Source organism: Rhinolophus sinicus, chromosome 6 (assembly GCF_057876585.1).
Source record: "Rhinolophus sinicus isolate RSI-liver-muscle chromosome 6, RSI-T2T, whole genome shotgun sequence".
NCBI classification, from domain to species: Eukaryota; Metazoa; Chordata; class Mammalia; order Chiroptera; family Rhinolophidae; genus Rhinolophus; species Rhinolophus sinicus.
The window spans coordinates 64,816,950-64,833,160 of record NC_142506.1 but is presented as its reverse complement, the minus strand read 5'-3'; the positions used below and the strand labels follow the sequence as shown (position 1 = coordinate 64,833,160).

General features: G+C 37.2%; 1 protein-coding gene across 1 annotated transcript in view; it reads right to left on the bottom strand.

Annotated features, from left to right (window-relative positions):
- Positions 1–16,211, bottom strand: part of CDC73 (cell division cycle 73) — an 88,016-nt gene that overhangs the window by 58,783 nt on the left and 13,022 nt on the right. Inside the window, exons 7-10 of the mRNA XM_019746080.3 lie at positions 9,493–9,709; positions 5,795–5,893; positions 4,963–5,041; positions 3,085–3,149 (exon numbers count right to left, since the gene is read on the bottom strand). Of these exons, the coding sequence (XP_019601639.1) occupies positions 3,085–3,149; positions 4,963–5,041; positions 5,795–5,893; positions 9,493–9,709 (460 nt within the window). The remainder of the gene's footprint in view (positions 1–3,084; positions 3,150–4,962; positions 5,042–5,794; positions 5,894–9,492; positions 9,710–16,211) is intronic.

Below are 16,211 nucleotides of genomic sequence, written 5' to 3'. Positions count from 1 at the left end.
GAGAAAAGAATGAGGAGGGGCTACAGTACGTGACCCTTCACCTGAACATGAACAAACTAGATGGGGACGTTAAAATGAAGCAGTGCTACATTCAATCACCAAATCCTTATGCATAACAAGAGTGAGTTCTGATCCTATTTTCTTACTCCATCTCCAGCGGGAGCATAGGTTCTTTGCTAGTACCTAACCAACAAAGAAAGGTCCTCATCTTATTTACTACAGAATGAAACGCACTGTCGAGTGGCGTTTTCTTAGTCTAAGATGCCCCCTTTCACAAACGGAATCCATGAAAATACGTCCTGGTGTTCTCCATGCTAAACGGTTTCTAGTCCCACCCACCCGGTAACTCCCAAGATGTTTCACCTAAACCGAGTCTGGGCAGCTCGAGGTGTCCCCAGAGCTCTCAACAGCAGGGAGCAAAGGGGTAAAGTGGGGACACACGAGCTTGGGAGCGAGTTGGGCTCTTGATTCACACACTAAACACGAAGAGATTCCTTCCTGCACCACGAAACGCTTCATCTAGTATTTCTGAAACACTACAGAAACCAAGTAACACATTTTGGGGAAAGGCCTCCAACTCAGAAAAGCCCTCTAACAACTCTTCAATATTCATGTCTAGTGTCCCTGGAACCTTTGCCATGAAGTGTATTTCTTAGCCTAAGTCAAAAGGTAGCCAGCAAGCCAACAACATAAACTCAGTAACTTTAAAGATGCCTGGACTTCTGCTCCTGTACTAAATTTCAGTAAATTATTACTTTTACGAAATATTACCAACTATTACAAAAATATCCTGGCTAGGCAGTAATTTCCATATGTCTCAATAACTTACGACTCATGAAATATTATCAAAGCACATACCTCTTTTCTGTAAAACATATAGGGAAAAACTCATTTGTATAAAAATTTTCTAACCATCTGCAGAAGCTGATTTACTAACATATTCTTACATCTAACAGAAGCCTGGTGTCTTGAACTTCAAAGTTATGTAGATCAATCGTAAAGTGAACTGATCCTATTTCAGTAACTGTATCACCGAGGCCTAGCAAAACCCTGAAGAACATGGTGGTGAGGAGCTCTCATCACTGAGAGGAAGTCACCACTGGGCCTCTGTTACAGGCAGCACTCACTCAAGGGCTCTGTAAGTCCGGCGGGTATCGGATAGCGTAAGAGAAACTGTCTTAAGAATCGAACAAGGTAGAAAGTTGGTGAAACTCATAAGCTCACAAATTGGTATTAACTCCAAAAGAGGGGGGGAAATGCAAGAAAAAACATAAGTTTGAGATTCAACTTTTAAAAAGAAACAATTATCAAATAATTTCAAAGCTTTCAAGTGTCAAACGTCTGTCTATATTCTTTCTAAACACCGCTGGAATGAATCAGGTCATAAGCAGCAGAGATTCAAACTGGGTATTAACATATTAAAGGTACTAGAAATCTGGGCACTGTTAGTCTTTCTGTTGCATTCCTACACACAGTCTTCTTGAGATTCTTTCTGTAAAATCACACAGCATAAATTCATTTACATTGACCTCTATTACTAGTACATTCAGGAACACAGTCTCTGATGAGGAAGCAGAGCCATTATCATTCTCACAGTGCCTAACTAAGAAGCTGTCCTTGGACTTTAGCAAAACTGTTTTGTGAAAAAAGAATCACTATAAAAACTATCACTGATTTTACTATTTGCATAGAAGCTCAGTAATGAAACCAACTAAATGGCATTTCAGATGAGACAAAAGTGAAAAGGACAACAATAATCACAAAAAAGTTACTTTGACAACTACCAAAGGGTAACTTCAGTTCCACAGTTAATTCACCTGGGCAATGGCCAGTAGGCAAGCTCTGTCCCCAAGAAAACATCAATAAATGAATCTTGTAAGAAGTTAAGTTAAATCTTACAACCACGAGTTTCCTTTTGAAGTCAGGAGGAAGTAGGCAGATGCTAGAATGCTCCACTGCCAGGTCTCCGCTCGACTGTCACCTCCGCAGAGGCCTCTGTCATTGCTCACTCATAAGAAGCCCTCCCTGTCTTACCCATGGCTGCAGACCCCACACCCAGAACAGGATCTGACTCAAGCCCTCAGGAAGTACTTGCAGAATGAATGAACGAGTCCACATACAATTTCAAAACTACAAAAATAAATCTGATGACAATTTAAAAACATGTATACTATTAGCAAAATGTCTAATCCTCCATTCCAATTTGAAGTCCCGAAAAAGAAAAAAAGTCAACTTTTAATATCAGATCCTCCACACTTATTTGCTGTCTGTTTCTGGAAATGAGTGAAGCATGGCGAGACGTATCTTAATTCTGAGAAACCACAGCAAATGCACAGTGACTCCTATGCTGAGTCCTCAAAGACATGATGACTCACGCAGGCACAGTAAGCGTGGCAGTGGTGTTTTAAACATACAGGCACTCCAATTAACGCATATACAAAGTATTTTAAAGTGTTCACGGTACAATGAGCTATAATATAAATACGCAAATGAGGTTAACACAATTCCTGCTCCACGTCACCCTGTCCTATCACTGACTAAAAATGAAAAGTGTTAACTTTGGCTTAGTCAGAACATCGAGAAATAACCATCTTTAGGGGGTTGAAGAGCAAAGTTTGCTACAAGTGAGCCAAAGGCTTTCAGTCGTGGATACCCAAGTATTTGGTTCTGTCACGTGTGCACTTCGCAAGCATTACATCAACCACTGCCATCAGTCATTTTAAAGAGTGTAAAAGATTAAAGAACCTAAGCCATTATGGCAGAAAACTCTCCAAACTGGACCTTCCATTCCCCACTGGCTTTAAATAGTCTAACCAGGTAGCATCCACCCTACTTGCAGTTAAAACAGATTTTATTTACACACTCAACTCAGGTAAAAAAATAAATAAATAAACAATTAAAAATAAATACATAAAGGACACCCATGAATCAAATAATCACCACAAAGATCTATGGACACAATTGGTTATTAAAGATAAATGTTTGAAATAGAAAATACTGGAGCATAATAAAGATTTTCTTCAACATCTGCTACTCACATAAAATGCCTGGAACAAAAGAGCCTGTGCAGTCAAAGGAACTTACCGTTACAGATTTCAGGGTCATACCGTGGTACGTGCCCATTGTGTCGATTTTGAAGCCTTCCGTTTCTATAAAGAAAAACGGTTCACTATTAGAATTTATGTATTTCATGATCAATAACAAATCTAAAGTGGTCATCTACATAGTCTCTTGACAGTTCAACAGTATAACAATACCTTCAATCTACTATACATACAAAGTTTAAGTTAAATGACATATTTGTGATGATAGAAAGTTCAATAGGGACACTAGTCTCAAAAATATATTCAACACGCACCAACGAGCCCACTGGGTAGACGCTGGTTAAGACTACCTCTGTACTTTTATTCAACAGTCATGTATGTAGTTGCTTGGGAATATCAAAAATTTGACTGAATAACATTTTTTATAACCCGCAAATTATCTATTACAGTACCACTAAACGCATCTATTATCATGAGAAGTCCTTAACTTATAAAAAGTTGTGTTCCACCTGTATAAAAGCCACACTGTAAGAGGGAATAAGGCTCCAGGACAAAGTCCCAACATGCCTTTCTCTAGAGCGTCACATGATAAACAGTTTACACCCTGCAAACTACACAGTCTCTGTCACAACTACTGAACTACGCACTTATGGTGCAAAAGCAGGATAAACAATATATGTAAACAAATGGCATAGCCTGATGCTGCCCGGGGAGGGTGGGATTTGGTCTGTGGGCTGTGACTGTCCAAGTCCTACTTTCCACAATTCATTCCACAGGAAAAAACAGTGCAGTGAATAAAGAATGGACCGCTCTCTTCTATGGCATGAATTCAGTACATGCTTTTGTCCAGTGAATGAAGTCAACACACAGAATTCACTGCATCAAGGCAATATAACCTTAATGAAAGTGAAATAGAGACTTCAGATTACGCAGGAAAAGAATCATAAATGTTAGACTTGCTTCTAACAAGTCTTTGCTTCTTTCTCATTTTTTCACGAATCAAGTCAAGATACATGAAGATCTCAAGAGAAGTTACAATGACAGCAGTCCCACCTCACTAAGCGCCTCACTGACGTGGAACCAATTCATGACTGCGTTAGCCAATCTACCACGTGGGCGTTCATCGCGTGCTACGTGAGGACCCTGCGACTAAAATGTGCACTCCCCACGTTCTCATGGACACTGTTATAATTTGGGAGACAACATGGATAGAATCTCCACTCTTAAAATTTGAGACACAGAATATTAATAATAGCAAACATAATATATACATATAAATATATTACATATATATACATATATGTACACACTATATATAAAAATATATATAATAGCTTAGTATATACCGCCCACTATTCCAGGGCCTTTACATTTACTAACTAGTTTAATCCCCACAATACTGTACTATTTATTACGTTGGTACAAAAGTAATTGCAGTTTAAAAGGTTAAAAACAATTGCAAACACCTCAATTACTTTTGCACCAACCGAATACTGCTATTATTAGTACTATAATGTTAGAAAGGAGGAAACTGAGACAGAATGCAGTTAAAGTAATTTTGATCAAAGTTCACAGAAAAAGTAACTGTGACACAGGCAATCTGGGTTCAGAATCCACGCAGTTAACCAATGGCGGGCAAATTTATTCTGTAAAAGACCAGATAGTATTTTAACGCTTTGCAGACCACACAGTCTGGTCACAACTCCATATCGCTGTCACAGCACCATAAGAGCCACCGATAACACGAATGAATGAGTGTGGCCGTTTGTTCCAACACTGTACTTACAGTAACAAGTGGAGAGCCAGATCTGGCCTGCGGATGTTGGTTTGTCAACCTCTGCTCTCAAGCATCAGGCTCTACTGCCTCTCAAGTTGAGCACAACCACAGTAAAAGGAAAACAAAAACTAAGTAACTTGCCTTCTTTTCCTTTGAATCGTTCCTGGTCATATCTGTTGTACGCAGCTGGGATGGGCTGTTTGGTACGCAATGTGGGATCCTGTAGAAAAATTAATTATGAGTCACATTTTAATATTTTAAATTGTTACTTAATACTCATGATAAAAACCTAATAAGGGTATTGTTTTCTAAACTTTTTGCTTATTGAAGCCAATAAGACGAAAGTGGGGAGTCATCACATGCTTATTTCCAAGATACTGTGGAACCATACGAAACTAAATAGCTAGAAGGATTTTCAACCAAATTGGAGGGTACGTTTGAGTTAAAATACAGGCAATATGTCATACATGGAATTTACTTTAGGGGTTCTACGTGGGACCTCAAAGAGTGAGGAAATCAACCTTCCAAACAGCTGAAGCTAAGGCCCAATGAAAGGACCAAATGACCAATGAGGAGGAGAAACACAATACATTCACTCAGAAGTCACAGATACCAATGATTTAAAAGCGCCCCAAGGTGGACACTAGTAGGATTTCTATTTCTAACAGTGGTCAGTGATTGTCCCAAGCCACCACAAGAAGGCCAGCTACAGTTTACCCAATTCCTCAGAGGGCGTTTCCTAATTAACCCCTTTCAGATTTAAGACCCAGGAATGTCTCCAGGTAAGAACTGCTGCTGAAGCAACTTTTAATGATGAGGAGGGTTTTCACTTCCTTCAGCTATACTGAAGCACCAAAAGGTTTAGAACATACTGATTGAAAAACTTTCAGATGAGATGTCTTCAAAATTACAACACTGAAAAACAAGTGTCATTTTCCATAAAATTACTATGTAAGCAGTAAAACATCCTTACCACGGGCGGTGCGTTTGGGGCCGGCCGCTGCTCAGGCGCACGCCCTTCTTCTCTGGCTTTTACAGACTGAAGAATTGCGAATATATTCTTGGAAAAATTCTGAAATATAAATGGATTTTCATTAAGCCTGGTTAAACATTCAAAGACAGTAACTTTACTTAATAGACAATTTCAGATTTTTTCTTCCTCTCAATTCTTCCCTACTATATCATGAGGTATTACTGTTACACACATTAAGTAAAAAATTAACTAACTGCAGGGAAGTGGATCCAAAGACCAATGATTATAAATCCAGTCTTATTCATTTATTTCATTTTACTTAAATTGTATAATTGGCTACAAATTTATTCTTATGCTGCATCTATTCAAATTAGAGCCAGGAAATAAGTTACATTTAAATAAAATATGACAAATTTGTTGTCAAAAGAGGATTCCTAATTCTGAATTAACTACTACAGTCGTGCCCCGTTATTCCTAGGGGACAGGTTCCAAGATCCCAGTAGATTCCTAAAACCTCAAATAGCACCACCAAACCATAACCACTCCTTCAAAATCTGCCACAAATGTGGTGGCAGCCGCTTCATCAACAGATGCAGCTTCTCCAGTAATTGTTGTGTTTTTCAGTGTAAACCTATTCCTGAATCTGTGGAACCACCCCTTACTTGAAGTAAATAGCTTGGCGTCATTCATTTCAGGGGTCCCTTGCTGAAGTCTTCCTATAAGCTCAATGATTTCAGGCGCTAATAAAACTAATTTCCAAAATGCACAAAAAGTGCTGACAAAAAAGAATGGCAGTGTTTTAAGTTTTTGCAAATCTCCTTAATGTCTGGCTCAATAAAAGACAGCTGTATTCTCAAATCTACTTCTACATTCAGTATTTCTCGTGACATCTTGTTTTGTTCTGATCGGAGCGTATAAAATAAAACCTAGTCTCACACAGACACTTGAAAAGGAGAAGTATTATAATCACTTTCAGATGACTGGATATTCTTCTTTGATATCACACCAAAACTCAGTAAGTGATAGTCTCCTAAAGGTTACTGCCATGTGGAAACCACATCCATAAACATTTTGTATCGTTCCTTTAAAATCCACCGGTCTCTTTTGTACATTAAATGGACTTTTTTGTTTACTCACACAATAGTTTGCATTGGTCATCTGGAAAATATTGATCACTGCAGACTTACCAAATATTAACAAATTGTATAATATTATACACTGCAACAAATTACATTTGCTAGTATCATCACAGACCTCATCAGAAGAGTCTAGAATTAGGAAGCAACAGGTCACAGTAGCAAAAAGAAACGCCCCAAAACACTGTCTTATAAAAGCTCACATTTCAATTATTGACAACAAATATTATCGATTACATCCCTTGAAGGAAAAGAGTTACTTCATTTTCAAAAAAAAAAGTCTGCCAAACATGAGTCTAAGTAGCATAATTAAGCAAATAAAAAATGGTTTTCTTGAAAAAGCAGCTGGGTCGGCACACAACTTAAACAACGGCACAAGTGTTTTTCATGGACACCACCCTCGTATTTCGGCACACCAAAGTGCCGTGGATATTCAGATTTCATCACCCAAAATCCTGGAAAGGTGTTATTCAAAAGTCAAGAGTTAATAAAACTAGTCTATTTTAAAATTTCACCGAGGACATTATTAGTGAGTGAAGAACCCAATGGCTGCTAGTACAGTTGGGCGCCAACGCCCTCATTCATGCCAAGATGCCAGCGGTGAATAAACCACTGCTGTTGTACCAGGAATGCTAAGATCAAAGCAGTGACAGAGGCAAACAAAGTCTTAATCCTATTAAGAGAATTGATAAAAATCAAGTCTCGTTACTTTAAAAATAATCCAGTATGTGTGAGAGATACAAACTCTAGAAAAATCAATCAAAATGTCATCACTATTTTTGTGTGGTAGAATTACAGGTGATTTTTGTGGTCCTTTTAGCAATGTCTTTTTATCAATTTTTCAACACTGGATAATACTAATTAATGCATGTTTAGAAATGTGTTTTTAATGGCTTTATAAAGTCAGGTTGCTTTATGTGGGAATCTTCAACCTGTCTTTTATTCCAGAAACCCATAAAATAAGAAGGCCCCGATCCCTGGTTGTAAGGAAGGTCTGTCTAAAATCTTGGGGCCTTTGGAGTTATGAGTACCTATGAGGTTTTTAGAGTTGAGCAGATAAAACAGTATACAGAGAAAACATCAAAGTAACTTTTCTTATTTTTAAAAATGTTAAGACTCACAGAAGCAAACCCAGCTGCCAAACAATTCTTAAATTAATCTATTTTTAAATTATACAGTGGTGCCAACGACACTAAATTAAATTACAACACTAAATTCTGAAATGATGGTACAATCCTGCCACCTAGAGCTCAATAAAAAACGTTCATCGCAGTTATTTGAAAGCTTAATTGTCAGTCTACAAGATGGGGCATATCACCTATGTTTTATTTCATTACTATGAAATTCAGATTTTTCAACAATTATAATAAACACTAGTAGAACAATATAAGTCACAATATTCAACTATGAGCCCCACATTAAGCTGTAAAAATCTGTATAAACAGATCACTGTATTGCAAATGCAAAAATGGAAGTTAGTTCGTTTTCTCAGATATCTCTAGAATTCTGAGCTCTAGAGAATGATTCTTAATCTTTGAGCTCAAGTACTTTGTAAAACAAGTCGAAGTACACAAGAAAAATAATTCCTTCCTTCACATACTCTTTTCTAGAAGTTTTGTTCCTACTAAAATGGCAATTTGAGTTCGGAACCCAAAATCCGCAAACGACGCCTGCCTGCCAAGACCGCTGCTGAAGCTCCCTCACATCGGTAATTCACACACTTGTACTAACCTCTGACCAAATCCTCACTAGTAACAACTGGGCATCAGTGCAGAATTAACAGGAGAAAACTGGGAGGCGGGGGAGGGAAAGACAGATGAAAATATGTAGTGAAACAAATCAATGTAACCTTTTTGGAGATCCACTGAGATACCGACATTCAGTATCTTTCCAGTATTTAAAGTACAAACCTCCTTTAGTAGCAAGTTGCTTCTAGGAATTAATCCTTTTGCTATATACAAATAAATGCACAAAGGTGTATGTATGTACAAGGATGCTTTATAATGCATTATGTGTAATACTGAATAGGAAGGCAGAAAGGAGAAAGGGAAGGGGGAAACAATCCCATAATCCTATAGCCCCTCCCCCCAAAAAACTGACTCCATTAATAAGGAATAAGTAAATATTGCTACATCTACATAGCAGAATATATAAACACAGTAAATGTTTGCTGACTGATTTTCATTTAAGTTCTCTACTTTGTGGTGAAAAAATATTAATAATATTAACGACCAGAAAGCTTGCCACCAGTAATCCCTATTCATTAGGTTTAAGCAAAACTCTGCTCCACAAGAACACGGGACCACTCCTTAGATTTACGAATGAGGTGTGAAGCAAGGAGCTTGCACTTGGGTTCAGACGTTTTCATCAGCTTCTTTGGTGACCAACAACCAACCACATGGTAGAACGGAATGGCAAACATGGCCACTTGGAATTCTACATTATTACCAATCTTTCAGGAATAAACTTGAAACCTCCTGCTACTAGCAAGTGTTAACCAGTTCTGTCAGCAATCACAGACTCAGTACACACGCTAACGACTGAGTGAAACACGCAGGTTACCTTTCCCGTGCTCTGTAAGATAGTCGTCCGCGTCCTCCACACACGCTCTCTGCTGACAATATCTCGGGTCACATCCACCTCCGCGTCTACGAAACTCCTCTGCTTAAGAGCAGTTATATCATCGTCTAAGTCAGTCTTGATAGTAGATCTTTTCTTAGCCATAATTTTGGCTTTGATTGCAGCAATTTTTTCCACTGACATAGCTTCAGACAAGGACCTGAAAGCAATTTCCTTTTTAAACTTTCACAAGCAAGGATCTCAAAATATAAATACATTTTGTTACATTTGTTAAGTTCCTGGTAAAAATACTTTAAGTGGCAATTAAGATCTTCTTCTTATAGGTGAAAATGACACACCTGACATTTTGTGATCATATAAGAGTGTTATAGAGCCCATGTAGAAATATTACTCTACAAGCAAATTAGTAATTTCTTAGAAGAATCAATGCAACAAAAACCTTCACATTTTTTTCATGTCTCCCATCACCCAAGAGTACAACTCATTAATATGGGTGCTTTTTCTTTATATTTTCTGATTCTTTTATTTGCTAATGGCCCCATCCATGTAAATTCTGCACACGCACACCACCTTGAAGAGGAGAATGAGAATTCATTCTGTGAAGAATTCAAAGCTTACGTTGTTCTTGAAATTTATTTCAAGATTTCAAACCTATGTCATAATGTACAACATATCAAATTTACAGTTGACGGAGGTTTTTACATGCCACATAAACATATACTCCATTTTATGTCTGGAAGAGAAAACCATGTTTTGAAGTTTCCTTTTCTTTACTTGATTTCCAAATAACAGGCAAAACAGCAAGGAGAGGCTATGCTTTCAGAATAAAAAAAGACAACACTGAAAGTACAGATTTCATTAAGATGACAATCTTAAGCTTAAGTGTCATTTTTCACAATGTAAACTGAGAAAGAGTTAAAAAGTGTTTGGGTACCTTAACAGTTGACAAAATTATTACTCTAATCACAAGATGACAATCTTGAAATAGGCTTAAACAACATCTGGAAAAAGGACAGGAGTTCCTGCAGGTTTAAATATGGTCATATTATACAGTATACTAGCTTACATTAGGCATGAAGGCGCTTCATAGTAGATGCTCAGTATGTACCTAGTATTCGACTCATTGTATATAATGCTCTGCAATTTTCCCTCAAAATCGAAAGCATACAAGCATACCTTGAGCCAAATTCAAACACTTTTCTAAATTATAATGAAATGTGCATTAGGCTTTTACCTCCAGCCAAGATGAAATAACGGAGACTGGATTAACCCTCCTTCTTTGCAATGACCAGTCAAATGACGTGAAACGGTAGTCTACTAGATACTTGACATCAAACAATGAAAGAGAGTGACCTCTAACAAATGAAAAACAAGGCGAGCCCTGGGTATGCTGCTGTCTCCTGCCTCGAAAGTTTTCAACATGGCGTAAGGAGGAGAACCCATGCGGAACATCACAGTGGACTCCCTGGTTTGAGAAAATGGAGCCAAGTCCAGTAAAACCAAGGTGGCTGGAATTCACAGGCCAGAGGACCTGAGAAGAGAGAGCTGCACAGAACGCTGATGAGCACATGACTATGAGGAAACTAAGGAAAGCTGGGTCTGGAATCATCCAAGAGGACAGAGAGAACCATGCCCAGTGCTCACCAGGGAGAAGAACAGCACCTGTGCCCGCCTGCCAGACCGGAAACCTCGCATTCACGGGGCATTAGGTACTCAGAATGGTTTTGTTCCACTAAGGGGTGGGGAATAGAATAATTACCCTAACTGAACACTGTCCAAATAACAAATCTTAAAATCAAGACCCAAAGAAACAAACTTTCCAAGCAATTTAACTAAGTCCCAAAGTAAAACTAAAAAAAAGTAGAGAAATACAAAAATATCTAGTACTCAAACAGGTAAAGTGCAAAATGTCTAATATCCAAAGATTACAAGGCATGTTAAAGATGCAGAAAAACAAAAGCCAGAATGAGGACAAATATAATGAAAACCAACTGTAAACTGACACCGATGTAGGATTAGCAAACAAAGGCATTAAAATAGTGATTATAACTCTATTCCACATGTTCAACAAGTGCAGTAGAGACATGGATTATATATTTAACCAATTTATAGAGATTTACAAACACACAACGTCAGAGACAACAAATGTATTGCAAATATAAGTAGAGAAGAAAATATTAACAAACTACAGAAATTATCTGAAATGAATAGAAAAAAGAATCCAAAAAATACGGAGTCCAAAAAAAATAAAAAAAGATAAGGAAAAAATATTAAATGAGCTGTTGGACAACTTCAAGGGGAGTCCAGAAAGAGGAAAACAAACAAAATAATTGAAGAAACAACGCCAAAAATTTTCCAAACTCAATAAAAATTAAGACCCCCAAAGTCCCCTCAAGAAGCTCAATGGATCTCAAGCACAAGAACCATGAAGAAAACACCCCCAAGTCAAGTGATAATTAAATGGCTCAAAATCAACGATTGAAAAAAAAAAATCTTAAAGTAGCCAGAGGGAAAAAAGACACATTTCATAAAAACAAACAAAAATAAATACAATAGACTTCTCATAAACAATGCAACTGAGGCTGTGGTATAATACAAGATTTTTAAAGTACTTTTTAAAAGAGGTTAGAAAGCTATATACAGTGAAAAAAATTTTCAAAAGAAAAAACAAACTAAAGACTTTTTCAGAAATAAAAAGAGTTGAAAGAATTAATCACCAGCAGACCTGAACAAAAATAAATGTTAAGAGATGTCTTTCAGGCAGAAGGAAATAAATGGATACTCGGAGCTACACAAAGGAATGAAGAGCCGTGCAAATGGTACCTGTAAATATATAGGACTTTTTCTTATTTAAATGTCTTTAAAAGATAACTGTTTAAACAAGAAGGAGAACTGTATTGGTGTTTACAATGTATGTGTAGAGAAACGTATGACAATAGTTTCCCAATGGCCAGAAGGAAAGAAATGCAGTGAGGTGGTGCAATACTTGAAGATAAGACTGTGAGGCTACAAACGTGCATACCAGAAACCCTAAAGCAAACACAGGCACAAAACAGTTGTAACTAAGAGGCCAACAAAAAGACCAAATGGAGTTACAACAAATATTCATTCAATCTAAAATAAGTCCAAAAAAAGGAGCAAAGAACAGAAGAGACAAACATAAAACAGCAGCAAAATGACCAACTGAAACTAACCCCAGGAATAATCACCAGTGTAAAGGTCTAAATATATCAGAAAAGCACTTACGCTACAAAGGTGCACAGGTTAAAAGTACCAGGACGTGTTTAAAGGTGAATGAAATTCTGGAGATGGTCGCACGACGATGTCCAACTACTTACCACTATTAAATTGTACACTTAAAAATGGTTAAGATATTTAGAGATAAAGACACGTGTGCTCCAATGTTCATTGCAGCTTTGTTTACGGTGGCCAAGACATGGAAACAACCAAAATGTCCTTCGATAGATGAATGGATAAAGAAGTTGTGGTATATATACACAATGGAATACTATTTGGTGGTAAGAAAAGATGATATAGGAACATTTGTGACAACATGGATGGATCTTGAGAGTGTAAAGCTGAGCGAAAAAAGTCTGACAGAAAAAGCAGAGAACCATGTGATTTCACTGATATGTGGTATATAAACCAAAAGAACAAGACAACAATGGTTAAGATGGCAAATTTTATTTTATGTCTTTTACCACAATTTTTTTTAAGTAGACGTGTGAAAAAGATATACTACTAAGCTAACATACGCCAAAAGAAAGCTGAAAGAATGACTATGTTAGCATTAGAAAAAGCAGATTATTTTTTTAACAAATAATATTGCCAGGGATAAACGAGGTCATTCCATAATAAGAAAAAGATTCATTCATCAAAAGAACATAGTCCCAAACATTTACAACTAACAAGAGCTTCAAAGTAGGTAGAACAAAATCTGATAAACCACAAGGAGGCACAGACAAAGTCACAGTCGGGGATTTCAATGATCTTATCTCAATAATTAATAAAACAAGTAAGGCAGAAAACTAACATGGGGAAAAAACATTTGACTGACATGATAGACCAACTTGACCTTACTGACCTTTATAAAACCTCCAAAATAATAGCAAACTACACATCTTCAAGTGCACATAGAACATTTATCAGATAGACCATATCTGGGGCCAAAAAACAAATTTCAATACATTTCAAAGGATTCAAGTCATACAGAATATAACCATACTTTAGAATAAATTGGATCATCAGTAACAAAAAGATCTCCAGAAAATCCCCAAATATTTGGAAACGAAATAACTCACTTGCAAACGAAAATGAAAACACAGCACGTCAAATGAGACATTAAAGCAGTACTTAGAGAGAAATTGATGACTTCAGCTTCCACTGTAAGAAACTATAAAGAAGAATGTATCAAACACAGGGTGAGCAGAAGAAATCATGACGATCAGAGCAGAAATCAAAGAATCAAAAGAGGGGGAAAAAAGACGAAAACCCCAATCTGGTTTTTAGAAGATAAAGAAAATCAATAAATTTTGGCCAAACTAATAAAGAAACTAGCAGAGAAGACACAAATTACAAACATCAAGAATGAAAAGAGGGAATTGGCGATTATTTTGTCATTTTTTTGTACATTTGCAACAGTGAGCCCCATTTTAAATAAATGAGCCCCCTTTTAAAATATTAAAGAATGAAAAGAGAGGACATCACTACCTATTCTAGACATAACAAAAGGACATTATGAACAACATTATGACAATAAATTTGACAAGTTACATGAAATGGACAAATTCTTTCAAAGAAACAATCCATAAATAGAGACTAGCCTTGTAACTGTTTAAGAAATTAAATTTGTACTTAAAAACTTTAGGGGCGGCCAGATGGCTCAGTTGGTTACAGCACGAGCTCTCAACAACAGGGTGCCTGTTGAATTCCCACATGGGATGGTGGGCTGCGTCCCCTGCAACTAAGATTGAAAACGGCAACTGGACTTGGAGCTGAGCTGCGCCCTCCACAACTAGATTGAAGGACAACGACTTGGAGCTGATGGGCCCTGGAGAGACACACTGTTCCCCAACGCTCCCCAATTGGGGGAAAAAAAAAAATCAGTCTTAAAAAAAAAAAAAAAGAAAAACTTTATCTGAAATAAATATATAAAAATAACTAAAACTATAGAACAGACGGCTTCATTAGTAAATTCTCCCAAATGTTGGAGGAAATAATACCAATTCTAAATAAACTCTTCCAGAAAACTGAAGGAAATATTTTCCAACTCATTGTGAAACCAGAATTATCTTGGTATGAATGAAACAAGATAAAGACATGACAAGAAAACTACAGACCTCATAAACTTAGGTATAAAAATTCTACATAAAGTTTTGAAAATCTAATTCAATAATACGCAAGCAGGATATGACAGCTGTGGTACCAGCTTCTGAAATTACCATTACTGATACCCCCTCTCGGCTCTCAAACCCACACTTACTCCCCTCTCTGTGGGGAGGTGTAGAACGCTGTACAAGAGACAGGGTGTCACTAAAGGTTTGGCTTTAAACAACCACAACTTCTAGCTTGTCTCGCCCTCCTGTTTGCTCACTCTGACGAAGCAAGCTGCCATATTGTGAAACATTCTACGGACAGATCCCAGGCGGCAAAGAACCAAGAGCGTCCTCTAAATACCAGCTGAGGAACTGAAGTGTGTCTAAGAACCTGCAAGGAGCTAAACTCTGTTAACACAACAGGCACATGAGCCCGGAAGCAGGTCCTCCCCCAGTCAGGCCTCCATGAGACCCCGGTGCTGCCGACACCTAACGCGCATTCGCTGTGAGAGACTCCGAAGTCGGGAAGCCTCCGAAGTCACCCCAAGACTCGACCCACAGAAACTGTGAGGTAACATGTATGTTGTGTATTTAAGCCACTAAGTTTTGGGTTAACTTGTTCTGCATCAATAGGTAACAACTAAAATAACCAAGCAGAGTTTATCCATGGAACATAAACATTCAAAAAATTAACTTAATTCACCATGTTAACAAAAAAGAAAAACTATGTGATTATTTCAACAGAATCACAAAAAGCATTTGAGCATAGCCAGCATTCCTTTGTGATAAAATCTCAGCAAACCAGGAATAAAAAGGCTATTTCCTCAACCTGTTAAGAGGTTATCTACAAAAAAAACCTAAGCTAACTTGCTTATATGGTGAAAGACTGTTTTCCCCTAATATGAGGAACAAGACAAGTTCTAATCTCAGTGCTTCTATTCAACATTGGGTTAGCAAGTCTTGCCAGCGCAATAAGGCAAGAAACAAAAGGCATCCAATTTGGAAAGAAAGAAGTGAAGGTGGACTTTGTGTAGACAACAGGATTGTCTACACAAAAGACAATAAAATCTACAAGAAAAAGTTACAAAGGCATATGGAAGGATACAAAGTCCATACCCTTAAGTCAACTGTATTTCTACAATAGCAATAAACAATCAAGAATTGAAAATTAAAAAAAAATACAATAGCATCAAAAAGTATGAACTTCTTATGAAAAATGACAAAAAGACATATAAGCCCAGTACACTGAAAATTATAAAATGTTAAAAGAAACTAAAGAATACCTAAATATTTCTCCATTAATAAAGAAATATACTGTATTCATAAGTCAGAAGGTTCAGTATTTTTAAGATGTCAATTCTCCCCAAAACTGGTCTACAGATTCAA